We start from the raw sequence: 27,353 nt of genomic DNA, 5'->3' as shown, positions 1-27,353 counted from the left end.
TGCGACCTTTGGATCTAAAGGTAGTAAAACGCTCAGCAAACAATCATTAGAAGTGACATAATCCTTACGACTTTCACTAGTCTTTGCAGCATACGTGAAAAATAAAATCTGTTAAGTCCTGTGGGTCAAAGGCGGCCGGTGGAACAGAGCGCTGGCGATCAACCCGTTACTAGCGCATGCTCTAAGGGTTTAGGTTACGGTTAGCAAACCACAACTAGCTAAAACTAAACAAGCAACCTAACACCGTCCTCACATTGCATATAAAAAACAGCCCTAACCAACAAACAAGTGTCCGCAAACGCTTATTAAACAAGGATTTATTCAATAATCAAGAGAGCGATAGAACCTTCGAAATATGCAAATTAAAGCGTCCGAATAATTTACGGTTCAGTTTCCAGTCACGCTTCGGCATTCATGAGCCCGAGAACAGCGGTACAATCCGATACTTGATTAGTTAGTGTTTATGTATTAATTCAACCTTAAAGTAAAAGCAGAACAGTAAACACAAAATGTAAATTTAAATTAATTTAAATTTAAAAAATTAATTCACAAGAACAAGAGAGCATCGTTTGCATAGTCCAGACAGCGGCCACAATATAAAAGAGGGTGGAGGGGAGGCCAGCCCAGGGGTAATAGAAACTGAGCACTTAAGACTTAAGTTAATGCTGTACCAAATGTACCAAAAAATAACTGCAAATAAAGCCACATAGTGGCGCTGCTCTTGCGCTACTGTGGTGTCGGTAGGCGCGCGAAATACAAATTCGATTCTTGTAAATGCAAAGAAATGTCTTGTAAAGCAAACTCGAGGGTGGGGTTAAATGAAACCTTTTTAAAGTGAAATTATTAAAAACCCAAATGGCCATCTCTCGGGTTGTGACTGCAGAGTAGTATTTTTACAGTTTGGTTAGAATTTAAATACTACAGGTCCCACAATACATCGAGACTGTAATGATAATTACTTCCGGGATACAGTAGTGTTATTAGGTTTAGACTAAAAATTCCTTCTTTTTTTAACACATAAAAAGAAAAATAAGCAGACATAACTATGATTTCGATTAAAATATTAATTTCCGAACAATATAAGAGGTTAGGGTTTTTCATAAATCATGGGACCGCGGAGAAAGGCTTCCCGGCAAGCTCAGAGGGGGCGGAGTCAGCAAGCGGAAGTTGTCAGGTGACTTTTATTTTTGATGATGGTAGAGTGGAGTCGAGTGAATTCGGTTCAACTTCCCTCCCCTCTACTGTAAGCATCAATGGATTGTAATTGAACTTTTTTTTTAAATGTTAGTTGTCCTTCCGGAATTTCTCTGACATTGGCTGTTACTTTCAGTTTACGTGGAACGGCTGGAGTTTGTGGCTGAGAAGTTGGAAAGTCGAGGCGAGGGCAGGTTACAACAACCACCCCCCCCAGCGCCGCGGACTCGGAGTCACGGTCCACACGGGACACGACGCCGGTTCAAGCGACACGACCGCAGACACGACGACGGCGGGCGCCGCGAGTTCCGGCACGAGGCACCGAACTGCCTGCTGCTGCGCCGCGCTTTGTCCGCACCTGTAACTTGTAAGGAGTCGCTCATTCATCCATCGCATCGGTCGCTGCCGCACGCATGATGATTCCACTCTCTCTCTCTGCCTACGAGTTAGGTTCACTAAACTTTAACTAAGCTTTGGCATGATAATTTGTTGTGGATTCATTCTGAAATGAAAATGCTGCTTTATATAATATTTATTCACATTGTTTGGTCGTTGTGCTAAACTAGAAAAAAGTACAAGCAATCCAGACACCATTGGGAGAACAGAACACAACACCTCTAAGTTTTTTTTTTTTTTTTTTTAAGCCACTGCCGGCTTTGCTAGATGATGAACTTTGTAATGATTGACCCTGCAATTAATGTGTATCCTTACTGTCTCAGCTGGGGATAAATACCTTGCTCAGGTTTACTGCAGCAGGGGATCGGATCGACGACCTTCAGTGACAGGACACCACCTCTTTTCTGATAACCTCCACCGTTCAAGCCCTTTGTGTGTGCGCTTTAATTTTAGGAGCTTCGCGCTGCGACGGCCGTGGCTGCATACGCCCCGTCGTCGAGCAGCGCTCTGATAACGCCATGCTGGCTACCGTCACCACCGTGTCCGCTTTGGAGCTGGGCTTCAATGGCAGCACTGCCCCTGCCGTACCGGACAACGCCTCCGTGATGCCCACCTGGCCGCCGCGACCCGAGAAGAATATCACCAGGCCGCATGTGTGTCTGCAGATCCTCTATGAGGACATAAGCACCTCCAGGTAATCGCTGCTGCTACGTTGCGGTTTTAAATACGGCACCGTGGTGGAGCAGGTAGCGCTAATTCCTCATAGCTCCCGGATTGTGCATTTTGAGACGCGTGTTTGAATCCGGCTCAATCTCTGATCAGTTTTACATTCGCATTTATTTACTTAGCAGACTCTTTTCTGCAAAGCAACTTCCAATGAGCTCCATGTGGTGTTATCAGCCCACACCTTATTCACCAAGGTGACTTATGCTGCTAGATACACTACTTAAACTGGGTCACTCATCCGTGCATCAGTGGAACACACTCTCTCTGTCACTCACACATTATTGGTGAACCTGAATAGCATGTCTTTGGAGTGTGGGAGGAAACCAGAGCACCGAAAGACTTTCTCACTGCTAGATACACTACTTACACTGGGTCACTCATCCATACATCAGTGGAACACACTCTCTGTCACTCACACACTATGGGGGATCCTGAACAGCATGTCTTTGGACTGTGGGAGGAAACCAGAGCACCAAAAGACTTTCTCACTGCTAGATACACTACTTACACTGCGTCACTCATCCATGCATCAGTGGAACACACTCTCTCTCTCTGTTACTCACACACTATGGGGGAACCCGAACAGCATGTCCTGGGACTGTGGGTGGAAACCGGAGCACCCGGAGGAAACCCACGCAGACACTGGGAGAACATGCGAACTCCACACACAATTTGCATGTTCTGCCTATATCGAAATGGATTTCCTGTCGGTTTTCCAGTTTCCTCCCACAGTCCAAACATGTGTTTCAGGTCAATTAGTAACTCACAGTTGCTCTTTGTATGTGTCTGTTAAGTTTCTCAGTTGTATAAAGAGGGGAGTGATTGCAGGGAGCTTAGTATATTGTAATTTAGTATTGTTGTTTTTTTTTGTTTTTTTTTTTTTTTGTGGAGAAAAGTGTCAGCTAAATAGTATTCAGTAATTCTTTTCTCTACCTTTGGAGAAAAGCTTCTGCAGAACGGATGATTGTAAATGTAATGCAAATAAATATCGTTGAAACTAGCTCTCTTCTGAAATTGTAATTATTTTTAATCGTTGTAGTTAGGAACTTAAGAAATTTGCTATATTTTTCCAGTGGACCTTTGCACGACAACCTTGACTTTTAAATGGCTTGAAGTGAAAGTGTCACTTGGAAGAAATTTCTAGAATTAAGTAACTGTTCTCAGAATTTTCTGATTGCCTCCAGTGTACAGCTGCCAGTGCGTATTTAATCGTTAATTATTTGCATTGGGGTTGTGGTACATGTTGTTCATTATTGCAACTTTCCCATTGTATTACTATATTGTTAGTTATGTTCATGGCTTTGTACCGCTATTCTAAATGCAACTGCTTCTATGGTATTTTTGCACATAATATTTTTTTCCTGCAAAGAGTATCAGCCAAATGAAGGTATGTTAATCCTGTTACCGGTAGACATCAGTCACAAAGCATGGTCCCTGATAACTTCCGATATTTAAATCCTGCTGTTTGTGCACGCAGAGTGCGATTCTGGGATTTATTGCTGCTTGTGCCCAATGTGGCTTTCTGCATGTTCCTAATGTGGAAGCTACCGTCAGCCCGAGCTAAGATCCGCAGCACCCCGAGCCCCATCTTCATCACCTTTTATATACTGGTGAGCACAGCACGTGAAAGGCATTTTGAATGACTGGCTTTCTAAGATTTCATGTTGTTATTCCTGTATACAATATCTTTGCTTTCCTATAAGGGAACTGATTTTCAATTCTTGCCTACACCAGCGCTGTTTCAGGATATCAATTTTGTGGACGCTGCATGTTTGACTGATCGTTCTCAGTCCTTGCTTTTCCGAGCAGATTTTATTTAATGTATATCTTCTACTTGTTTTACAGGTGTTTGTAGTAGCAGCTGTAGGAATCACTCGTGCTGTGGTCTCTATGACTGTCAGTGCCTCTAGTGCCGCCACTGTTATTGACAAGGTAAGAGAAACTGTGTGCAGATCCTTAAATGTTTCTGTTCACTTTGTTTTCTTCTAAGCCAAGTAAAAGGTACAAGTGGTCCTCAATTTATGACATGGTTCTGTTCTGATGACCTTGTTATAAGTTCACTGTGTCATAAATCACAAATCCTCTTAATTTATTATATAAACCTTTAGGATATAAAAGCAATTAACATGCTGTTGTATAAAAAGGCTCTTTTTTTCACCAATTTGACACATTCATGTTAAATTAATACTGATATAGGATAATATTATAAAAAAAACATTAGTTATGTTTTCATGCTGCCCCATTATTTTCACTTTCACTTACAGGTTTGTCTTCTGCTTTTTCTTTCCATCGTCAGCAAAACATTCATTATATCTCTTCCTAGCCATTTGAAATAAAAAGTAACTTAAAGAGAATTATAATTGAGAAGTTTTGTAAGCAAAACACGTCGCCAGTAGACATTGAAAAGAGTGACTGAGACCCAAACAAAAACAGATATCGGTGACTTGTGGCAGCACAACGAACTGATGTTGTAGTACAGCAGATCGGAGCGGGTGTCTTTAGACATTACGACTATACGTTTACTTTTATTCATTTAGCTAACGCCTTTCTCCAAAGTGACTTACACTGTAAGCCACCTACAATTATTTACCCATTTATAGGGTTGGGCAATTTTAGGGTAAGTACCTTGATCAAGGGTACTACAACTAGAGGTGGGAACCTTTGGATCCACAGCCAGCAGCCCTAACCACTACGCTAGCAGTTGCCCCCACCAAACATCAAGACTCAAAATAACATTTTAATAAGGTTAATGGGATGGCCGTCAGGCTTGTTGTAAGTCGCATGCGTTGTATGTCAATGTTGTATGCATTTGGAACTTCCTTTTGTGCTTTGAGTGTCTTGTGCATGAACTATTGAAATTCCTTAAATATGTTTTTGGTCATTGAAAACTAGCTCTTGCGACAGGAACCCCTGTATCTGTGGTAATGCAGTTTGTTCTTGGATAACGGGATGCAAGGATGAACTGTATAAATACCGTCAAAAATTACGGAAATAAGGTTCGTTCTGAAACTGTGGACCCTGCAGGATTTTCAGTCATCCCCCAGCCCCCATGTGCATTCATACACTTGTTGTAATCTTTTGCTGCAAAGAATTGCCCTAAGCTATACAACTCTTATTAGGCACCACTGCCTTGGGCAGAAATTCTAGATAACATTATGTTTTCTGTACAGTCTTTTACTGAACTTTAATGTTTTCCCTTCAGGTGCTGTGGGAGATCACTCGATTCTTCCTGCTGGCCATTGAACTCAGTGTCATTATATTAGGATTGGTGTTTGGTATGTCTGCCACCAATGTACATAGTGCGCACGTGATGAACAGTTGGCATGTGTCATTTAGTCTCTTTTTATACTTTGACCACATAATACCGAAATCATCAGAGTAGTAGCACATTGCAGAAAGTGTATTTGTATGGCCTTTGTGCCTTGTTACAGTGTTTCATTTTTCAGTTGCAAACCCTATTTTCTTATTCTTAATCCCCCCCCCCCTCCCCCCTTCTTTTAGGCCACCTTGAGAGCAAGTCAAGTATCAAGCGTGTTTTAGCAATCACTACAGTGCTGTCTCTGGGATACTCAGTCACACAGGTTAGGGATTTCCTCGGAGTTGGCGGTCATTTCAGCAGTCTGTCTGCTCTGTAGAAGTGAAGCATTAATTAAAATGCTTTCCTGTCTAAAGAGGGTAAAGGACTGATTGGCGTTCTGTTTCGCCATCCCTCTAGGGAACTCTAGAGATTCTTTACCCGGATGAGCACCTTTCAGCAGAAGACTTTAACATCTATGGTCATGGAGGGCGCCACTTCTGGCTGGCAAGCTCCTGCTTCTTCTTCTTGGTATGTGGCATGAGATTTGCAGTTGAGCTCTTATCAAGAACACTGCTCCTTAAACATTAAATCTGTAAAAATATATATATTTTTTTCTTTATTACAGACTTATTCATTAATAGTTATCCTTCCTAAGACACGTATAAGAGAGAGGATATCTCTACCATGTAAGTGAAAATGCTAATCAAACTATACTAATAAGCTTATGCTAAATAAGATGGGTGGTACAGTGGATAGGACTGGTGCCTCACAGCTTCTTAGTTCTGAGCTGTGGGTGAATGTATGAATTTTAATATGGAGTTTGGAGAAAAGCATCTGCTAAATATGTAAATGTTGATGTAATAATGTAATACTTATGTAGGCTGAATGTTAATGAGCTCTGTGGCTATGCTTCAATTTATATGTTTTTGAAAGTGTTGCTTTTCCGTTTAATTTTGGTCCATTAATTTTCCATTACAGCATATAGCTTTCTTGACTTTTTGGGTTTATAATATAATGTTCTTTCTGCAGCCAGGAAGAGCTTTTATATATATGCTACAATTTTGTCCCTGCTCAACCTGGTGCAGGGCATTGGCAGTGCCTTGTTGTGTGCAGGAATCATCGAAGGACTCTGGTTCGTGTCTTTTTTTTTTTTTTTTTTTTTTTTTTTTTTGTAAAAGTTCTGAATTCTGATGTTGAAATTCTGCTGTATAAATTTAAAAATCTCTTTTTAACACACTTTATTGCTGGTTAGACCAAGATGGTAGATATGTAAAGTTATTTGTGAAAAAGACATTTTTTTTTTTTTTGGATTAAATGACATGCAGAAGTTCTGTCAATTTGGATGCTTTTTATTGTTGGTCACATCAGTGAAAAGGGCAAAATATCTGAAGGCTTTGTTCAATTACTTGGTTTAACAGCTGTGTTGATGTGACCACATTCCTGTACTTCTCCGTGTTTGCGCCACTCATCTATGTCACATTCCTGAAGGGCTTCTTTGGGTATGTAGCAAATGAAGTCAGATGGGGTGTTCAGTCTGTCACCCCTCCTTTCTGTCCCTCTATCTTCTTCTTTTCCTCTCTGTGAAATTGGACATTCTTGTTCCTTTTTTTAAGATAATTAAAACCTCTTCTTTTGCTTAGAAAATGACTCCCCCCCCCCCCCAACCAAAAATAAGTAAGATTGCAATTACAGACAGATACAACTACTTTGGTCAGTCACTAATGTTGGCACTTCCAATCCCAGTTCAGAGCCCAAGATCCTGTTCTCCTACAAGTCCCAGATTGATGAGCCGGAGGAATCTGATGTGCACTTGCCCCCTGCATGTGGGGTCAGCAATAAAGAGCTGCAGCAAGACTTCTATTCCAGCACACAGATCGACGGCTCTGCTGGATTCCTGGACAGCATGGCATCTGGGCACTTCGCAGGGGGCAGCATCAACAGTATTGACAGCGACCGCTGGAGGGCCATCAACTCTTAGATATAGCAAGATGGGGGATCTTTCAGAGCACTGAGAATAATGAACGTGTGTAAATGGACAGGATTTTTTTTTTTTTGGCTCATCCAGGACCTCTCTGTTTCAAATGGGACCTAAGGAGCAGTTCTCCACTACAGGCCCACAGTCACCATAAAACAACAAGTAGTATTATTCTCTTGAACATTTTAAGAAAGCCATGCAGAATTCAGTATCTGAATTAACCTTACCTGGTTTAGACATATGTATGGAGTTCCTGTTTGCCATGAAGTTGGCTTCATTATGTAATTGGACAACCTGGTATGAATCCTATAGAATTTCTTGTGCTTTCTTTACCTTTTTAAATGAGTGATTTAAAAAAATAGGCAGAGTTTAACTGCTTTTTAACGTTTTAACAATGTGAGCCTTCCTTTTTTTCTAACACCTTTCTTGTCCTTTCACAAAGCAACTGTGTGACTCATATTGGGTTTGCCTTAGCCTTGTGCAGATCTTGCTCCAGAGCTTTATTGGTGTTTCCTGCACTTTAAACTTTATTTTAAGGGATGTTCTTGTGTGTGATGTGTTACCTATGTACCTGTTTGTTTTAAGTCATTCAGGTTTTTTTTTTTTTATAGATCATTTGTTATTTTTCCAGAGATGTCTATGCAAGCAGGAAGGCAGTTTTGGAGAAAGAATCAATGGAACAACCGTGCTTACACAATAACCACAAAAGTGCAAGAAATTAAGCAAAAGACTACTTTCTACATAAAAAAACCTATAAGCGAGAACTTAAACATATTTCTGTAGTTTCTGTTTGAAATTAAAATAAAATGATGATAAATTAAAATATTTTCCTACTTGGGGCTGTTTTTATGTAGATGTATTTACCATAGAAACAAGCATATTGCTTCTTTACTGTAAGTCTAATTTGATTTGCCTGATATTTTTTACAAATTTATCTGGAGGTAACTTTTCAAGTCTACTATACGAAACAATATTTTTTACGTCTACTATATGAAACAATATTTTTATTATTACAAAATAATTTTTGTTTTTTTGGGACAGATTAGAACGTAATGTTTGTATGCAAATACAGACTGAAGATGGCTGTGATAGTATGTTCAGACATTGACCTGATGTAACCTGTGGGAAGTTGTTTTACTTTTGTATTTTGTGTTTTCTAAAGATTTCCTTTCAAAATCCTGGGTTTCACCAGGGCTTGGTGTGGTGAGACGTGGACATTTTACTGATGCCTAAGACTGTGAATTGTATTGTACTGGATATTCTTAACCTTTAATCCCTAGAGAAAAAGATGGGTTCAGAATGTTATTGGGAGATTTTTGGTTGCTCAGAGTCTATGGGACAAACTTGTTCTCAGTTTGCTGCAGGAACCAGCACTGATTGATATATAACTTATTTTAAATGTCCCAGTATATTAGAAGAGTGTTTGTGTATGCTTTATGTTAAACATTCCAGTACATTGATCCAATTGTTTCAGTGCTGCTTTGAGTAATAAGTTGTAATATGATGCCATTGCATGGCTTTTTTGTGATGCTACACTAGAATTCTGCCTTCAAGATTCTGCAGTTTTGTCTTTTTAAACAAAACAAAGTATTCAGCTATATTGTTCTTTTTTGAAAGATACACAGATGTCACTGATAAAAAGGTCTTGGTTATGTGAAAAGATTTAGAAAGGTCATAAGAAGATATGCTGGATGGAAAAGTTCTGTATTGTTTTGCCAAAGAATGTAAGACTAGGGAATCATCGACTTGAAACATAACTCCCACATGTTGTAATTTGGGCATTACTGCAAACCCCATTCCTGGAAAAGTTGGGATATTTTCTAAAATGCAATAAAAACAAAAATCTGCAATTTATAAATTCTCTTGAACCCTTATTTATCTGACAAGTACAAATAAATGACTTTTGTTTTGGCTGACCAGCTTGATTGTGTTTTGTAAATACAAATTTAGAATTTGATGCCTGCAACACACAAGAAAAGTTTATAGAATATTCAAGTAACACTATTTTGGAAGATTCCACAATAAGCAGGTTAACTGGTGACAGATGAGGGTATCATGATTGGGTATAAAAGGAGCATCCACCAAAGGCACAGTCCTTGTAAGCAAGGATGGGTTATGGCTTACCGCTTCGTGCCGAACTTTGTGAGAGAATTGTCAGCCAGTTCAAAAAGAATGTTTCTCAACACAAGATTGCAAAGAATTTAGGTCTTTCACCATCTATAGCACATAATATTGTGAAAAAATTCAGGGAATCGAGAGAAATCTCTGCGTGAAAGGCAAGGCCAGAAACCACAAACGAACGTGCGCGACTTTCGAGTCCTCGGACGGCATCGCGTGAGAAACACATGGGCTCGGGAGTACTTCAGAAAACTGTCGTCTCGGAACACAGTCCGTCACTGCATCCAGAAATGCAACCTGAAACTCTATTACGCAAGGAAAAAGCCATAGACCAGTTCTATGCAGAAACGCCGCCGAGTTCTCAAGCTCATCTCAGATTGACCGAAAAGCAGTGGAAATGTGTGCTGTGGTCAGATGAGTCCACGTTTCAGCTTGTTTTTGGGAAAAACAGACGCGGAGTTCTCCGTGCCAAAGACGAAAAGGGAGGTATTGTTGATGCGGAGGCGTATACTGGAATTTTAGAGAGACATATGCTGCTATCAAGGCAAACCTTTTCCCAGGAAGTCCATGGTTATGGTTCAGCAGGACAATTCCGGCCTCATTGTACACGTGCTAGAACACCGTGGCTTCGTAGACACAGAGTGCATGTGCTTGACTGACCTGCCAGCAGTCCACATCTATCTCCCATTGAAAATGTATGGCGCATCATGAAGAGGAGAATCGGACAACGGCGACCACGGCCTGTCGAGCAGCTGAAGTCTTGTATCAAGCAAGAATGGGCAAAGATTCCACTTGCAAAACTGTAACGATTAGTATCTTCAGTTCCCAAACAATGAAAGAGTGTTTTTAAAAGGAAAGGTGATGTAACACTGGTAAATCTGGCTCTGTTCCAACTTTTTTTGAGTGTGTGGAGGGCATCAAATTGTAAATTTGTTTATATATGCAAAATACAATTCAGTTGGTTAGTGAAAACACTGAAAATCTTTTCTTCGTACTTTTGTCAGTTAAGGAAAGGTTCAAGAGAATTAACAAATTGCAGATTCTTGATTTTATTGCATTTTGGAAAATGCCCCAGCTTTTGCATTAATGGGGTTTGTAGATATGTTTCAGGGAGAGACTAGTCCTTGGAATTTTGTACACATGATGTATCCTACACATCTGGCCTTTAAGAATACAACAGGGACGGGAAATATATTTGTAACTCGAAAGCTGCTTTTGCCATGTCACAAGTAATAAAAGCTGACTTTTAATTGGTTAGATTCTGTAAAAAAAAAACTTTAGAAACAGCTGTAATTTAAAAAAAAAAAGTACTGACACTTCCATTCATGTATTGTCAAGTTCTGCTTGTCCAGTTAAGGTGTCTGCAGCCTGGAAACTTCTATTTTATAAGTTTTTATTAACTTCCAAAGGACATTCAATTAAAACTTGTTTAAAACTACTGAATGTACCAAGCGGTATACAAAGGGAAAGTATTGTAAGGCGCCTCACAACATATGTCGCTTTGGTGAAAAGCATCAACTAAATATTGTAAATACAGCACTGTAAATGTGGACCGAAGATCACGTATCACGGATGGACTACAGATCCCAGCAGCCACCTGTTCCCTCAACGGTACATCCTAATATCTCATTGGAGTTTCACTTGTGAACGCACCTATAACAGATGAGAACACTGGCGTGTAGGAGAAATTGACCTTTCTGTTAGTCAGACTCGGTGAGGAGAAACTGTGGGTTTTTTTTTTTGGAGAAAAAAAAAAAAAAAATGTATTAATAGAGTTTCCGCGTACGTGTTTCCTTTAAATAAACCTTTTTATTTCAGACAAGAGCGGGCACGGAAGCCAGCATGGGTGCCGGTGAGAGTGCAACGAGGAAGGTGTCTTTTGGGCTCGACGAGGATGACAGGGTTAGGGTGCTGCACGGAGTGAAGGTGAGCAGCGCCGTGCTGTCCGTGGCTCGCGAGCTGGCGGCGCTTGAAATCCCGGGCTACATTGATTGACCTCGCGCGCCGCCCGCTGCCGCGAGACGGCCAAAATGCGTACACAGTAGTAGTAGGAGTGCGGAGCGTCTCTATCCGGTCCGTAACTCTGAGGCGTAGACTTCACTTACCTCGTTGTACACTCACTGACTCACAGAGAGAGAATAAAACACGGCGCTCCTCACTTACGGAGAGGTGATGGGTTAAATTTACTGATAGTAAGTTTCTCAGCTGTCGTGTGTTTCGCGGAACGACTAACGACTTTGACCCGTTCGAACTGAACAGGGTTTTTTTTTTTTTTTTTTTTTTACTGACTGTCTCTGTGTCTACATGAAATAACCTGGGGTTCTGGGTGTCGAGCTTTAAGTGAAGTTGAAACACGGCGTTTGGTTACAGGTGTCTGTCCTGTTCCATGCCATATATTATTTGGCATGAAACCCTTGATAAAATATATAATACATTTCAATATCAGCCCACACACCCTATTACCAAGCCTTGGTCCAAGGTGACTTGCACTGCTAGATTCACTACTTACACTGGGTCACTCATCCATACATCAGTGGAACACACTCTCTCTGTACTCACACGCTATATTATATACATTATACTCACTGACTATATATTATTATTTTCCTGATGCCTTTTTCTGACCTAACTTGCAGTCCGGTTTATTAGAGGTGCTGCGAGGCACCGGTGCTACCTGCTGTGCCTCATGAAGTCAGTAAGTCATCATTTTTACCTGTGACGCCCTTTCAGGAATTGAGAACGAGGCAGAGCGCTGAACGCCCAGGCACGTTAACGCATGATTTCTGAGTTTGCTGTGGGCGCGGGGATGGTGCGTAATCCAGTTACCCGTTTTCAGCTCTCGGAAGATGTTCTGCAGAGGATGCGGGACCAAGCCGGCTCCCCTGGTGCTCAAGCCCCTCCTCCGGAGAGCCACAGAGAAGGCCCCGGTATGCCCGCCCTGTCTCTTACACCTGTCGCACCGATCCATCTCGCTGTACTGCTTCGAATCCCACGTCGATCACCGCCTGTGACAGCAGTACAAGAACATGGAAACTGGGCATAACAGTGAGGTGAAAAATACACTGGATCTTCACGTTACCCACCTTGGAATTGGGTTTTTGAAGATGCCAGCATTTTACCATCTATTAATTTTTCTAATTCTCTTTTCTTTACTAGTGTATTTTCAGAAATTTTTTGTAGATCAAATGCTACCTGCATTTGCGCGTTCAGATGTTATGTATCGGTAAAACGCGCACGGAGTAGGAGTGTGGGGCCAGATGAACTCCCTTCTGTTATGTTTCCAGTTGGTGTTTCTGGAAGTCGGTGATCGGGTAGAAAATTACAAACATTGTGCCTGTTTATGGAATAAATCAATCGACACTCGGTATTAAATAGGAATGTGTGGCGACAACCCATTTTTGAAAAAAAATTTTGCTTTGGTTTTGTTGGCTCAAAGTTAACAAAAATGTTAAGGCTTTTAAAGCATTTTTTAAAAATTTATTGTACAGCTGTACTCCACTTAACACTGCCCCTTTATCGTTTTTTTGTTATAGCCCGCATACTCGTAATCCCTGAGAGTGGCCACTACAGTGTTGTCGCTAACATTCTGTGAATTATTCAGTGTTTTCTGCACAATACAGTCAGCTGCTGTTTACATTGTTTGGCAAGTAGTGTATTTTCCAATGCTTTTCACAGATAGGATAAGAACCTTTGTAATTGCGACCTTGAAATTGTCAACGAATTATATCAAAGTTGTGTTCTACTTAATTTTCACATATTCAAAAACCATTACAACAATTATAATGACCACATTTAAGGATGTTTTGGTTAGAGCTCAACATCAGTATTACAGGAAATATTTAAATTCATTACAGGTTTATGTAGTGTTTATTCACAACACCTCACCTGTGAATAAATGAAAGGACATCGGTGTTATTAACCTTTTGTTTGTGATTGATTTACTGGTTGGATTTATGAACAAATTGAGTTAATAAACAGACCCAACAGACACAGACCTACCCAGATCATGCTCATAATTTGAGGTCTTTATGTAGTCATATGATTCCATGTGTTATAAGCTTGGGATATGTTTTTGTTTTAAGGGAATCTTGTAGTCATGGGTAAGTTAGTTTTATGAGTATGAGGGTAAAAAGTAAGGTAAATTTGGAGTAAAAAGGGGCTTTTTTTTTTTTTTTTTTTTTTTTTTGCAGGTACACAACCTGGTCCAACTGCTGCTGAACTGCGGGAGGAGCTACGTAGGAGGTGGGTTTTTTGCTTTTAGGAGTCATCTTCTCTAATTGGGAGAAGTCTGGAATATAGTTTCAAGGTTTTGTTCTAATATTAAACCTGCAAAAAAGTAATATTCTTTATCTTGTATTAAAGACATGTCTTTATTCAAAATCTTCATCAATTTTCAAAGTCTTGTGGTATTTATACTATAGTGTTTAATTTGTTTTTGCTGACATCTTGCGTCAATTTCTGGGATTGCATTGTGAATATTGTCTCCTTTTAAAGTTTCTAAAAATGTGCATAATTTCTATACTTATGTATGAATCTCTTATTGCTTCACATCTGTATTTGTAATGGAGCTTTCAGTATATATTTTATGTACAGAACACCATATTGTCAGTCCATATTTTAAGAACAGGCAGCCATATGTTTGCTGCATAGGCTCATCTGAAATGAAAGCATTAATGTGTACCTGTCACTAAAGTGCTTAGATTTTGAGTGGTTTAAATGATCATGAATGTACATATGAGCTGGAAGTGTCTCAGTGATGATCTCCCCCCCCCCCCCCATATGGCAAGACTATATGCTTCTCGCTAGAAGAAGCAGGGCTGTGGAGTCTGTAAACAAAGCCTTTGACTCTGACTCCAGTAATACTGTAATTGCTTCTGTCTCTGACTCCACAGCACTGCCCAAAAGTTGCACATTATTTCGGGGGTTGACTTATCTGGCGAATATAGGCCTAAGCCTATATTACACCTCTAATTTTTGGGAATTGACTTATACGCCGGATGGATTTATATGCCGACATATACGGTACATTTAGTTGGAGTCGGTAGCTTTTTACCAACTCCAGCTCCAGTAACCCAATAATTGCTTTCATCTCCATGACTCCCACTCCACAGCACTGATAAGAAGTGTGTAACAAAAGTGGCCTCTGTGTTTGTTTCAGGTACGAGAGGGAACATGCCTTAGTGCAGGAAGAGCTGGCACGTATTGCACGACAGGAGAGGGAGGCGGGACGCGAGGAGCTCAGTGCGGCTGTGCGGCGGGAGAGGGCCCAGGCTCGCGAGGATGCGGAAAAGTCCAGGCAGCTGGTGAGCCATGTGCAGCACCAGGATGGTGGTACAGTGTACAAGCACAAAAGGTTACAGTCATTGACGTGGCAGGTCAGGACATGCCAGTGTGCTGAATTAGCTCAAGCTTTTTCTCAGAACTGATTTTGTTTTCAACTACATACAGGCATTTAACAGCTCTTGCTGGACTGGGCAATGCTTATAAGCACTTTCAGTGTATGACACTGCTTAACTGAAGTTGTGGTGTATGTTAGCATCCAAGTCATTTTGCCAAAACAATGATTGTTCAGTAGATGTCAAGAGCTGGGGGTTGTCCTGAGCTGCAGCAGATGTTGCATAGGCACAGTCCCTACTGATGAATGTTTTCTGTTCTGAGAAGTTTTTTTGGATTTAAGAATTTTTGTATTATTGTGGGCTTTAGGTGCTACAGCGTTCTCATTCGTGACTTGTACGTAAATCCTCTCACCATCTTATTATTTTTCCCACTGAATTTAATTATTACTATGGTTTTCCTGGGCAGTGGAATTAGTTTTAAGCATCTCACGCTGAAAATAACTTTCCCCATTTTATTAAATTAGGGAAGCTGATAACATAGTCATTAGAGCTGTTACTTTTGATTCCAGCAGTTCCAGTTTCAAATCTCACCTGTAGTTGTAGTATCCTTGAGCAAGTACTCACTTTAAATTGCTCCGGTAAAATGATATAACTGTATAAATGGGTAAAAAAAAATTGTCCTTAGCTAAACATTGTAAGTCACTTTGAAGAAAATTGTCCATTAAATGAATAAACGGAAATCAGTGATAGAATGCCCTGTGCGCTTTGCCCACATACCGGCCCTTATTGCTTCTACACTCCATGGTGTGTAACAACTCCCAGGACATCATTTCCTTTTCTCAGGACTTAGATACTGGCTTGTCTTTCTTACTTGGGCTTTTTTGAACACCTGACTGGTGAGATGTGATGTCAGCCCCTTATCTCTGTTACTAATAGAAATTCGCTGGAGAGCTGTGTGAGCAGCATGTGCTGTGAGGCAGCAAGATTCATTGTGGAAAGGTGATTACAGTTCAACCCCTCTGGGAGTAGCCTCACTGCCAGTGGGGTGTTACAGTGTACAGTGGTGTTAATCACCATTCAAGTCACACCACCAGACACTTCTCTTCCACGTTTTGTACACTCAGTTCAATTACACTTGTGTGCTTAAAATCATCAGTTAACTTCAAGGTTTGAAGAATACATAATGATGACAATATATAATTTTTTTAAATTTTATTTTTCATTGTTTCTTTAAAAACAGATTCTCAAAGCTTGTTAAATAAGCAATATCTGTGCTACATGTAAGGAAACCTGGGCTTGATATGGAAAGACATTTGAAATGTATGTTCTGAGTAGACAGGAGTGGATTTGCTTGTTTAGGAGCAGAACAGAGTTGGACCGTATGTTTAGTAGAGCTGAGTGAGGATGCTCAGTAGGATGGAATTGCAGCGTAAAGTGGAAAGGACTCTGACCATAGGAACTGAGTGGTATCACATGTTGAAGAGGGGAACAAAGTGGTATTAAATGTAACTGAGTAGGAGTGTTGCAAGAAATGAGACCACAGAACTGAATGCTCAGCATTGTATCTCCTAGTCGTCTCCACGAGGTGTCAAGGTGGAGGGGAAACATTTACAGCAGAATTTATTCCGACACTGCATTATAGTGCTTTAATTTTAATTTCATATCACTCCTGAATGTGGTGCATTCTAATTATATTCAAATGTCCATTGAATGCAGAAATAGCTACATTTTGCAGTGTTTTCACTGGAATTACTTCAACATTTCAGAACTGCTATGCTTAGATGGTCACCTCCAGATAATATGAATTTCTGAGAAAATCCAGAAACCACCACCCTCAGCACCCTTGCTTTTCAGGCATAGGTTCAGATTCGGCTTAGTTGATGTGGAATTGGATGTTCTTCATGGTCTGTGGGGGTTTCCTCCTAAATTCCAAAGACATGCAATTTAGGTGAATTGGTATGTATGTGTGGCTGCTCTTTGATGAACTTGTGTTCGGAGGTGTCCCCCCCAGGCTTATGACATGTGATTCTAGAACAAGCTTTGAACCACCACAACCCTGACCAGGATAAGCGGTTAATGGAAGAGAGTGAGTGTTACCTTGAGAATTTGTTCATACAACAGTGGCAGTTTTTTTTTTTTTTTTCTTTCTCCTCTGAAAATAATTCTTCAGTCATGACCACACAACCTGTCTTCTGCCAACTCAAGAATTCATACTGCCTTTTCTGCAATTTGTACAAGAGGTGTTCTAAGTAGTTTTTCTGTTCATGGTTTTATGGACATTCTGTGGAAAAATTCAGGGAGAAACACTAGTTTTTTTTCCTCCCCTTCCCCCACCCCAGAACATGTACCAAAACATCAGGGACCTGTGTGATTTTAAAAAAATCAAACACAATTGATAAACGCCAAATAATAGCGTGAAGCCAAAGAAAGTTTTGTGCGATACCTGAGTTAAAAATGTCTGTTGGTCCCTGCAGGATTAACTCACTATGAAGGAAGTTCCTAGAACCACAGAGGATGTTTTTATCACACCTGTGTTCTGCTGTGAGCTGGATCTGTTTTACAGCCTAGTCTCCAGCACTTTCCTTGACTGATCCAGGTCATGGATCTACCCTCAGTTATCCATAATGGAATATGCATATGAGATTGGGGTCGGGTAGAAATTTACCCTGTGGTTACATAGGTGAGAAACTCAATGTCTGGCATGCTGACAGGAGGCAGAATGAATGTGTGCTGAGCCCCCCTGTTTCTCCACCTGACATTGACAGTTACTTATTCTGATCATCCTAGATCTGTCTGCATGCTAGATCTGACGCCTGAAACAAAACAGGAATAAATTGGTAATATGAGTGATTCTGACAGCTTCGCTGCAATTCCAGGGTGAGATACCTGGAATACTAAGCACCCCCCAGAAAAACATTACTTCCAGACAGGCTTGTCTCTTGCACCCCTTGCTGCTCTTTCTCTTGGGATGACTTTGGGAAGTTCTACCTGAGGAAGGTGATGCTTGGAAATGTACTCCACAACTTTTTGGGCTTTACCTCCCACTAGCACCCTAGGAAAAGGACATGTTAGTGGCATGTGAGATGCGGGGGTGCACCAGTTCTCCTGTGAGCCAGTGTAACAGATGGACTGGGGGTGGTGGTGGGGGACTCTGTGGGAGGTGCAGCTGTCCCATTATACACAGGTGATGATACACACCCAGGTGTGTTCTCGCTACAGCTATAGGATGCATCAGTGTGCTTTGAAAATCAGACACAATACTTATAACCTCTTTCCTAATTCCAGCTGATTGAGTTCTGTAACTTGTGGCATTAGATATTATAATGTTTACTTTGTAAGGCTGTTTGAGAAATGCCACTCATACAGAATAAAATGGATGTCCCCAGAAATTCTTTAAGCCAAACCAGGTGCAGTATAGCTCTTTAAATTGGATGATCTCATAATTGCAGAGAGTATTAGTGCTTGTTGCTAATAGATTGTGTATATCAGTCACCTGGGGAAGTTGGGTGACTGATATACACAATCTAAAAGGTTGCATGATTTGGTGCTTGTTGAGTGTTCTTTTGCTTAAGGTAAGTGATCTTGAAGAAAAGCATAGCAGACATTGACAGTGATATTTTGTAGTGAACAGCAAGTAGTGTTGTGATTAGAACCATCTCCTCACACTCAGACATGGTTTTGTATCTCTGTTTGTGCTGTAGAACCCTTGCCCATGCAAGTATCTTAACATTTTTAGTCACTTTGGAAAACGGCATCAGCTCAGTGACATTTTCCAGGTTGAATTCTAACTGTTGTATTAATTATAAAGAAACATTTTTCTGCTGAGAAAGAGCATTCGTATATGTGATGTACCGTAGTAGGGAAACTTAGTTTATTGCCACTAAAGTAATCTTAAAAACATTTATAATTGTTTCCTTTCTTAAATTGAGTTTTGTCTTAACCGTTGGACTGGTGATTTTTGCAAAGAGTTGTTTGCGGTTTCACTGACTTAATGACACTTCCCACTGGATTTGTGGTTAATTGATTCAGTGCCACTTGAGCCATTCTTGGCATAGTGTTGTACAAGCGAAAGCTGTTTGTTAAATGATCATTATGTCACCAGTGATTTTTGTGAATTGAAATTGTAAGTTTAAGATACTTTACATTTTTTTTTAATCAAGCTATCACATTTTTACCTAAACATTTTTAAGGAACAAAGAAGAGGAAATAATATTTCAGAACCTTTCAGCATGTTCTCACACAGTGTACATACAGGGTTTTGACCTTTGCTCTGAATTCATCAATGGGAGCTAAAAAAAAAAAAAAAAAGACTGAGGGACACTGATAATACAGCAATTTACTTGTCAGCCTGGAAACACCATTGTGGTGGGAGGCCTCAGGCCCATGTCTCATACTAGTGGCAGAACTTTTGTCTTTTTTTCCACCAAGAGCTCTTTGTCTTTCCTCCTCCCTGTCATTCTTGCCTTCCCCTCGCTTTCATCTGCCTTTTCCGGACTGCCCTCCTTGTCTGCTGGGTCCTCCTTTGCCTCTCATGAATAGTCTGCAGGTGATTAATGTAATAGCAAGAGAAAAGCCATCAAAGGGATTCTCTTTCAAATTTTATTAATGCCCTTGCAGTTTGTCAGAAGGAATAGGTGATAAGTCACATTTGCATAAGACTGTGTCCTCCATGCTGCTCCGCTTTGTGTATGCCTTCCTTTCTCTCCTGCACTTTCATTTATGTTTCCTCTTGCAACCTGGATGGTCTCTGGGACTCTGGAGCCTAAGGGCAGCTTCTTGCTTCTTCAAGCCTGGACACTGGCATTAGTGCAGTTGCTAGTGATTCCCAGTTTGCACATTAATGGCATGAAACAGAAATTGAGCAAACCATATAAGCAGAATTCCACCAGTAGTGTTTTTCTTATTTGGTACAGATATTAATGTTATAGTCACGTTTGTATTTCTTGGCTTGAAGAGGGAAACCATGGGTTTGTTTGTGGGCCTTCATTTAAAATCAATATCTCTAACATAAGAGATGTGTAAAATGAGAGGATTTGGCCTTGACGTATGTAACAGTTTCATATTTAATGGGGCAATCGTGTTCTTTCATTAATCAGTTGCCGAGTTACCATTCATTGACTGTCTGATCACTGCAATTAAACACAGGTACCAGGACTTGTGCCAGTTTACTTTTCCATCAGAATAATGTAGAACAATGTGTTTTGTCAGCAACTAGTGCTGGAACATTGGTCTGCAATAGAAAATCGACACCACATTGTTCATAAAATGGTCCCCTAACACACCAGTACCATTGTCTAGTACTTTCTCTGCTGATATTGAATGTTGGGAAGCTATACTCTCTGCCTGTGGGAAGTTTAAATCACATCAGAAAATAATGGTAAAATATCTTTAGCTAACATGATGATTTTCAGTGGAAATTGTTACTTGTCTTTAGAAGTATTTGCTGTTTACAGCAAGTTCTGAAAGTAACCATTGCTAAAATGAATGCTGCAAATAAGTTACTTTACTTGTCTGCATCTTTAATGTTCTTACAATAAAACTGTTCTTGTTTATTTTAAGCTGAGGGGTTTACAAATAAACAAATATAGGATCTTTGCCCCCTTTCGGAAAGATGATTGAACAAAAGCCATTTTAGCGTTAAACTTTTCAGATTAAGTTGTAGGAACATGGCACCGTTATTTATGGTGGTCATTATTTCTTTGTAAGGAAGGGGTTTAAAACCATCAGAGACTTTTGTCAAAACATGTAAAAGGCAGACTTATCAATTTAACAAACTGTAAGCACTCTGAGCACTTAAATCTTGGTAAGTGTGGCAGACTTGGAGACTCTCCAGGCGCTCTGAGCTTTAGGGAAATAATTGCACTTTGACAAAATCAAATAAGCTCAGCATTATTGACTCTGACGTGCTTAAAGAGCCAGTTTTTGTGTGTACACTTGATCTTTAATGTATGGGTAAGTTCCTTCGAGTCAAATTTGACTTATGGCAACCACTTGCATGGTTTTATTTATTTATTTTTTGCAACGGAGGGTTGGAAGTGGCTTACTGTTGCCGCCTTTTTTTGCATGTCGTTGGATTGTGGACATGGGGAGCCCACACAAGCTGCACATCCTCAGCTGGATTTGAACCTATGCCTGAATGAGCAGCTCAGGAGCTGTGAGGCACTGGCTTTTAATTTTTGCATTAAACCGTTGTTGAATTCTCACCCTTTACAGTCAACAGGCCCTTATAAGGTTAATCGTTTGTTGTGAGAGCTTGATTTTTTAAATTTTTTTTTTCCCCTTCCTTCTTATAACGCAATAAACATTGTGTGCAGCTTGCTGTGACCAGTTCAAAGGGGTGTTGTGTTCATAAGTATGTGCATGAAAAGCTGTACAAGAGCAGTTCACTCAGCTTGGCAAAGACCAAATGTCTAACACTAATAATACATGGAATGAGTCTGATGCTCGTGCTTTCCCACTTCCTATAAGATGAACGGGGTCTCACTGCCAAAAGCTCTAGTCTTGTGGAGCTCAAGCTTTTCATAGCTGTAATGTAAGAGTTCTTGTAGTTCTCTTTATAAAACAGCACACTATAGATGTGATGGGGCTGCTGTTTGGATGGAATAGCAGCATCGTTCTGTCTCTGTTTGTGCCTCCTCTGTACTTGATTAAGCCTTTTTATTCCTTTGGAATAAAACAGTTACTTAATGAATCTGTACAGATATGGTGTAAATGTTTGTGGTGGGCTCTCTGTCTGGTTTTCATGACTCCTTGAAAGTGTTGGCTCATTTCCCTCAGCATTCACAGATAAATCAGGCTTTCTATTACAACAGCAGGTGTGATTCCACTGTACTGTAACGGCACTGTGGTAAGAGGTTACTTCTGGAATGGCCATTAGCAGTTAAATTTAAAAAGAGACTATGAAGCATGGGATGGTATCAAGCCACATTTGTCTTAATTTATGCTTCCTTGCTTGAACTGAAGTGGGAGTTTGTACTTCTGGAATTTTAGGTCAAATGTCTCCATCTATGATCAAACAGTAGAGCTTCTCCTGGGTCCTGAACTGGCAATTTTATGGTTCTGACTTCTATACTCATAGACTGTATCAGTGCCAAATGTAAAGAAGTGGGGTGATTGCTAACATGAGATGTTTTAGAAAATCACCTCCATCTCCACATATTTCTAAATTAATGGACGAAGGCATGCTGTTATTTATATAAATAAATTGGACCTGAATAGAAGGGTTGCTTCTTTCGTTTAAGGGCAGGAGCGACATTTGGTTGCTTGGAATTTGTAGTAGTAATGATAGTTGTGTTTAAATGTATGTAATGGATCTGTTCTTGTGAATTTCAAAAGCCAGGACATTACAGTGAAGATGGTGATGAAAGATTAGTAGTAGTTAATGGCTAGTCTCACTTCTCCATACTTAATCTGCTTGTAAGCTTATTTGGAGGTAACATAATTGATAAAGAAAGCAGGTGCATGTTCATAGATATCAAGGAGGCATATTTGTTTCATATTTATATATTTATACTTTGTGAAAAAACTGTCTGGATTTACATAATTTATTGGCTGTATGGAAATTTAATTTTAACATTGTTTAACCACAATTTAATTCCATTCAGTAATATCTCAGAAGAGAATATCCAGTGCCATCAGTATACCACTTAGCCCATTTTAATAAACATGGAGGAAGGAGGAGACTAAAATTTTAAGATTCTATGATGCTTTAGCAGTTCTTCCTTTTGTCCACGAGATGGCAGAAGAAGAATCTAAGTCACAGTGTTCACTAAAATTGGAACACGTCCCTGTGGTGTTCTGCCCGTCAACCAACACATCTCACATCTTTACTTTGGCACGATGAATGAGTGCGTTGTACAAAGTACGTCCCAAAAATGTGTTAGCTGCGATAATATCCCAGCGTCCTGTTATTCTGACAAAGACCTACACCCCCCCCATACTTCTTGCTTTGTAGATGGTGGTTACAATGGAGAGGCTACAGCGGGTTGCTGTGCTTGTGGCCATCTGCATCTCCTCACCCCTTGCACGTTACCCGTTCCTGTGCCTTCACTAGCAGCCTGTATGTTCACCACCAGCCTGCTTCTTGCCAGTGTACCCCACGCTGCCCCACTGTGCTCTATCTCTTATTGTTCTTGCTTCAGGGAGGGGCATTAATCCTCTGAGGGAGCCAGAGAGGGAGGGAGGCCTCCATGCTGTAATAAACACCTTCCCAATACTTTGTAAAATCATTTTCTACTTGCATCATGTAATAAAAGGACACTTTTTTATAAGAGTAAAATGCCTGCAGTGCAGATTTCAAAAGGGTGCTCATATGGAGGTGATGACAAGGTTTATGGGTCAGTTTTGTTTTGGAAATGGCCCCAGTGGAGTGCTTTGTCTTGTGCTTGTGTTTTTCTTTTCCCCAGTTCTGTTTCAGCTCATCTGTCTCCTGATACCCACCACATTTACACCCCACAGCCAGGCTGATACTGTCTCTTCTGCATGGTGGAAACTGCAGTTGTTCGTTGTTATAGCATTATTCAAAAGGAAACGTTTTAATTAATTGTATTTGAAACACTAATTTGTTTTTATAGCCTCAGGGCTGGAATAATAACTGCTAAGAAGAGAGGTGATGGCTGTGGGGTGTTGCAGCCCTGAGGACTGTTACGGATGCTGAGGTTCAAGAGGGCCAAAGTGTCACTGTGAAATGCTGGGTCTTTGTAGCTGGCTAAATCGCAGTGCCAGGTCGTCACAGCAGAGGCTTAAAGGTTTCTGTGTACTTTTACATTCAATAATACAGCTTTGAGGCAAGATGCTTCCTTAACATCTTATTATTACTATTTGTTCATCTAGCTGAAGCTTTTATAGAAAGCAATTTGCAGTCTCAGGTTTGTTTGCTAAACTACTTAATTATTTTTCCATTTATAGATCAGTGTAATTTTTACTGAAGCAGTTTAGGCAAAGTGCGTTGATCAAGAGTACTACAGTGGGAGCTTAGAACCTGGGTCCTTCAAGTGCAAAGCAGTGGCTCTACCTGCTGCTCCAAAGTGACATGTTTATATGAATAAAGGTTAACCAAGTTACACTTCAGAAAGTTAACACAGTTTAAATAAGAACACTTCATGAGTCTGTTAATGTAAATAAATATAGATGTTCTCGAAAAATTACATTTCCTTTTTCTCTGTTGCTTGTCTTTGTGAGTGACATTTTGCTTCCCATTCATGCCTGTTGGATTTCTCCCTCCCCGCTTCAGAATAATGCGTATTGTGAATGGAATGGCAGTGCACAAATATGTATGCAGTATCAGTAATGGTAATCAGTCTTTTTGCGTGTAAAGCTGTTAAGCCAAGCGCCCCAGAATCTGCAGTACTGTAATGACAGGCAAGTCCTTTTGTGGTTTCATAGTAAATACTCTTGTGACCTGAGTTGGCTAAAGGTCAGATGTGTTTGAATGGATAATATAGAATTAAAAGCTAAAATTTTAGATTAGAGCCTTAATGGCACAAAATATGTATACAAACAAAGCCACCTCTAACAAAGTACTTGTCACACTTTTTGTATTGATTTATAACATTGCTTGTGCCTCAAAATTGCCAGTAGTTTCTGCTTGTCATTCATTTGCTTTCTTTCAAAAATAAAAATCCTTTATACAAGATTATTTGTTTTAAAATAACAACAAATAAGAATTTTTGAAGGATTCCTCATAATAAGAAAACAATTTGTGTAGCCGTTTTTCCTGCACCCGGGAATTAGTTTATTTTGATATTTTTAATGGTGATTTTGCTTCTTTTATTGAGACAAATGGACTAAAATTTAAGCCATAAATTAGTTTTTGTTATTTTTTTTAATGGATAACTTTTAAAGTTTGTTTCCCTAAGATTCAATCTTGCAGTCAGTTTTTGTTTTGTGCAGCATTGTTATGATGTTGTCTTAGATTCTATTGTTATTATTAACAAGTATGCAGAGCTCAAATTGGAGGGGAGTTGTCATTTTGTCGCCTTCTCTCGAAGGAGTGGCTCACTCTCTGCATGTCCTTGTGCTCTGTTCCAAACACACACATTAAATGGACAAGTTGGAAGACTGAATTCATTTGGAAGAGCTCATCCAGATGCAGGTACACAATGGCCACATGTGAATCTATCATATGTAGATATACATTAGTGTTGTGTCTTCCATTGTATGTTTTGGATCATAGCCATCAAGGGCATTCATTCTCATATCTGTTCCATTGTTGGAGATCTTATCAGGTGTGCGTCCAGAAGGAACTGAAGTTGACTGACAAGTTAAAAAAAAAAAAAAAAAAATTTTTTTTTTTTTTTTTTTTTTTTTTTTTAAATATTATTTTTAAATTGGTATACCCTTCATGCTTTTATATCCAAAGGCATCCTCCTGGCCCTGATCTCCAGTTTTAGTCTGTAATGATGGAGTCCATTCTGCCCCAGTTTACATCTTACTTGCATCCACCCTGAGCATGGGCACAGAGAATACTGGCAAATAGCTTACAAACACATTTAATGAGCACTGTTAAGAGGGTCCTGAGCTCTGGTATTCCTGTGTGAATGTGAGCATAGGGAACTAATAGTGTTTTACCCAGGTATCTCTTTCCATTTTCAGGTCTTTGCTCTAAGGGGATGGTTGTAGAATTCCTGTTCTTCTATGTCCTAGCGGCTGCCAGATGAGGATGCAGCTAATGAAGTAGAGTGGAGGTCAGCAGCAGAGTACAGCTAGTGGGGTGGGCATGCAGAGGTTAAACAGATAGCACTTGCTATAATGCTTTCACAGTGCTTTGGTTGACAAGCTCATCCTGCTTCACATTGACTGTAAACAGCTCCTGATTTTGTAGTGGGAGCCAGTTCTGTAATGGAGGAACCTGTGTTTGCAGGAGACCAAATTTAAAGACCATTTTGTCTAAGTAACCTGTCATCTCAAGGTGCTTTCCAAAAATTAAATGTTTTTCTTAGTACTGTGGGTAAACAAGTCATCATGAATCCAGAATATTATTTATGCATTTGACTTTGAACCCATATGCTCCGTGTCAAAACTTCATAAGGGTTATAGGCCCACTGGTTTTTTCCATGGCTATGTAACTATCACTTGTAACATCATAAACGCTGCTGAGACAAAATTTGTGGGTTGCAAATTTTGTACAGTGACGTTTCGAATCCACTCTTAGCCACTATTCAATAACCCATGGATGTTTTTAGGACGAAGTTTTTATGGAAAGTTGAAACAAATGATTGCTTAGAAACCTGAACAATTTGTTTGACCAGGACAGATGAACACCTGCAAAATCTATACAATTCAGCACAGAAAATGGAGGCTGTTTACCATACTTACCACTGTAGTGTGCTCTCTGTGGTGTCTTACTATGTTCTTTGACATTTGTGTAACATTACCTGAGTCACTGAATATTGCCTCAAGTGACTGTAGAAACTGAAAAGCTTATTGAGATTCAACAGTTATGCAATATTGTAAGTTTTCAGTCTTTATTAATTTTTCTACGTATTTTTAACATTTGACACACACATGAGATGTCAGGCCACTTTTACTGACAGGACAACCCTGGTTGTGTCCTGCTAAGGGCTACATGTGGGTGTCTGTGCAATAAAATTTTAACCATTTGCATATAAAGTGTTGTAGTGAGTACACGTTGCAATACATGTGACTGGTTTCTTTTGACATTCAAATGGGATGTAATGAAGATTGCTCAGGTTTGGCTGGCCATGGGTTTTTGTGAGATTGAATTATGGCCATTGATTTACAAACACAAAAACAGGAGTCTGCTGTCTGTTTAATGATGAAGAATAGCTCTGCATTCTTATTTAACCTCCCTTATTTTATCATCAGCAAATCGCAGCTATGCTCCAGGCTACATTAGTAGCCAAAGTCAATGAATCACTTTTTTTTTTTTTTTTTTTTTTTAATAAACTGCTCAGCGCAGCCTTCTTACCTATTTTCTTCCGCTTTTCCAGCCAGCAGACCTGGACGCCTGGGTAAGCAGCTCCTTCTTGCTGTTAATCTTTCTTTCTGTTCTTTATTCAAATGTCATGTTTTCATTGTGCATTAAAAACGAAGATCTGAGCGTGCATATAGCATCACCATTGCCCCGTTTTAAAGGTATTCAGCTAGAAAATTGCGTATCATCTGTACGCTGATTGAAGTTATTCTTTCTGTGAGCAGACAGTAGCTGAAGTAGGGGATGATTGCATTGTGTGTAATTTAGGGCTGTGATGTGTTGCATCGTTCTCTGCCTTGAGCTCCCACCTTGACTGTGAACTGTACGGTTCCCTCACTGTGACATCAGCACTCTTAGGGTACATTCAGCAACTGT

At 40.0% G+C, this 27,353-nt stretch overlaps 2 protein-coding genes across 5 annotated transcripts in view; both read left to right on the top strand.

Annotated features, from left to right (window-relative positions):
* Positions 1-1,166: 1,166 nt before the first annotated feature.
* Positions 1,167-8,446, top strand: LOC108918211 (transmembrane protein adipocyte-associated 1 homolog). 2 transcript variants are annotated; one of them, XM_018725306.2, is made up of 12 exons: positions 1,167-1,243; positions 1,331-1,561; positions 2,044-2,284; positions 3,794-3,926; positions 4,162-4,248; positions 5,519-5,591; positions 5,818-5,897; positions 6,032-6,142; positions 6,240-6,300; positions 6,644-6,746; positions 7,033-7,113; positions 7,358-8,446. In XM_018725306.2, the coding sequence occupies exons 3-12, from the start codon at positions 2,109-2,111 to the stop codon at positions 7,590-7,592; spliced, it is 1,140 nt and encodes a 379-aa protein (XP_018580822.2). In that variant the 5' UTR covers positions 1,167-1,243; positions 1,331-1,561; positions 2,044-2,108; the 3' UTR covers positions 7,593-8,446. The 2 variants fall into 2 exon arrangements, with proteins under 2 accessions (XP_018580822.2, XP_018580823.2); XM_018725307.2 differs by lacking the exons at positions 1,167-1,243; positions 1,331-1,561 and adding an exon at positions 1,571-1,639.
* A 2,922-nt stretch (positions 8,447-11,368) lies between these two features.
* The window catches only part of LOC108918167 (MICOS complex subunit mic25a-like), a 55,975-nt gene continuing 39,990 nt past the window's right edge, over positions 11,369-27,353 (top strand). Inside the window, exons 1-6 of one of the 3 annotated variants that reach the window (XM_018725220.2) lie at positions 11,369-11,420; positions 11,526-11,633; positions 12,544-12,634; positions 13,898-13,949; positions 14,866-15,010; positions 26,995-27,015. In XM_018725220.2, coding sequence (XP_018580736.2) covers positions 11,550-11,633; positions 12,544-12,634; positions 13,898-13,949; positions 14,866-15,010; positions 26,995-27,015 — 393 coding nt within the window. In that variant the 5' untranslated portion in view covers positions 11,369-11,420; positions 11,526-11,549. The other 2 variants (XM_018725221.2, XM_018725222.2) reach the window with 2 other exon arrangements.

This window comes from Scleropages formosus, chromosome 22 (assembly GCF_900964775.1).
Source record: "Scleropages formosus chromosome 22, fSclFor1.1, whole genome shotgun sequence".
Classification (NCBI taxonomy): domain Eukaryota; kingdom Metazoa; phylum Chordata; class Actinopteri; order Osteoglossiformes; family Osteoglossidae; genus Scleropages; species Scleropages formosus.
The sequence above is the reverse complement of the archived record's forward strand: the minus strand, read 5'-3'. Positions and strand labels throughout refer to the sequence as shown.

Bases quoted from the DNA above. Each gene is read 5' to 3' on its own strand.
- LOC108918211 (XM_018725306.2), top strand. From the start codon at position 2,109: ATGCTGGCTACCGTCACCACCGTGTCCGCTTTGGAGCTGGGCTTCAAT. The intron at 3,927-4,161 runs GTGAGCACAGCA...CTTGTTTTACAG, and splicing joins TCATCACCTTTTATATACTG to GTGTTTGTAGTAGCAGCTGT. The intron at 5,592-5,817 runs GTATGTCTGCCA...CCCTTCTTTTAG, and splicing joins TATATTAGGATTGGTGTTTG to GCCACCTTGAGAGCAAGTCA.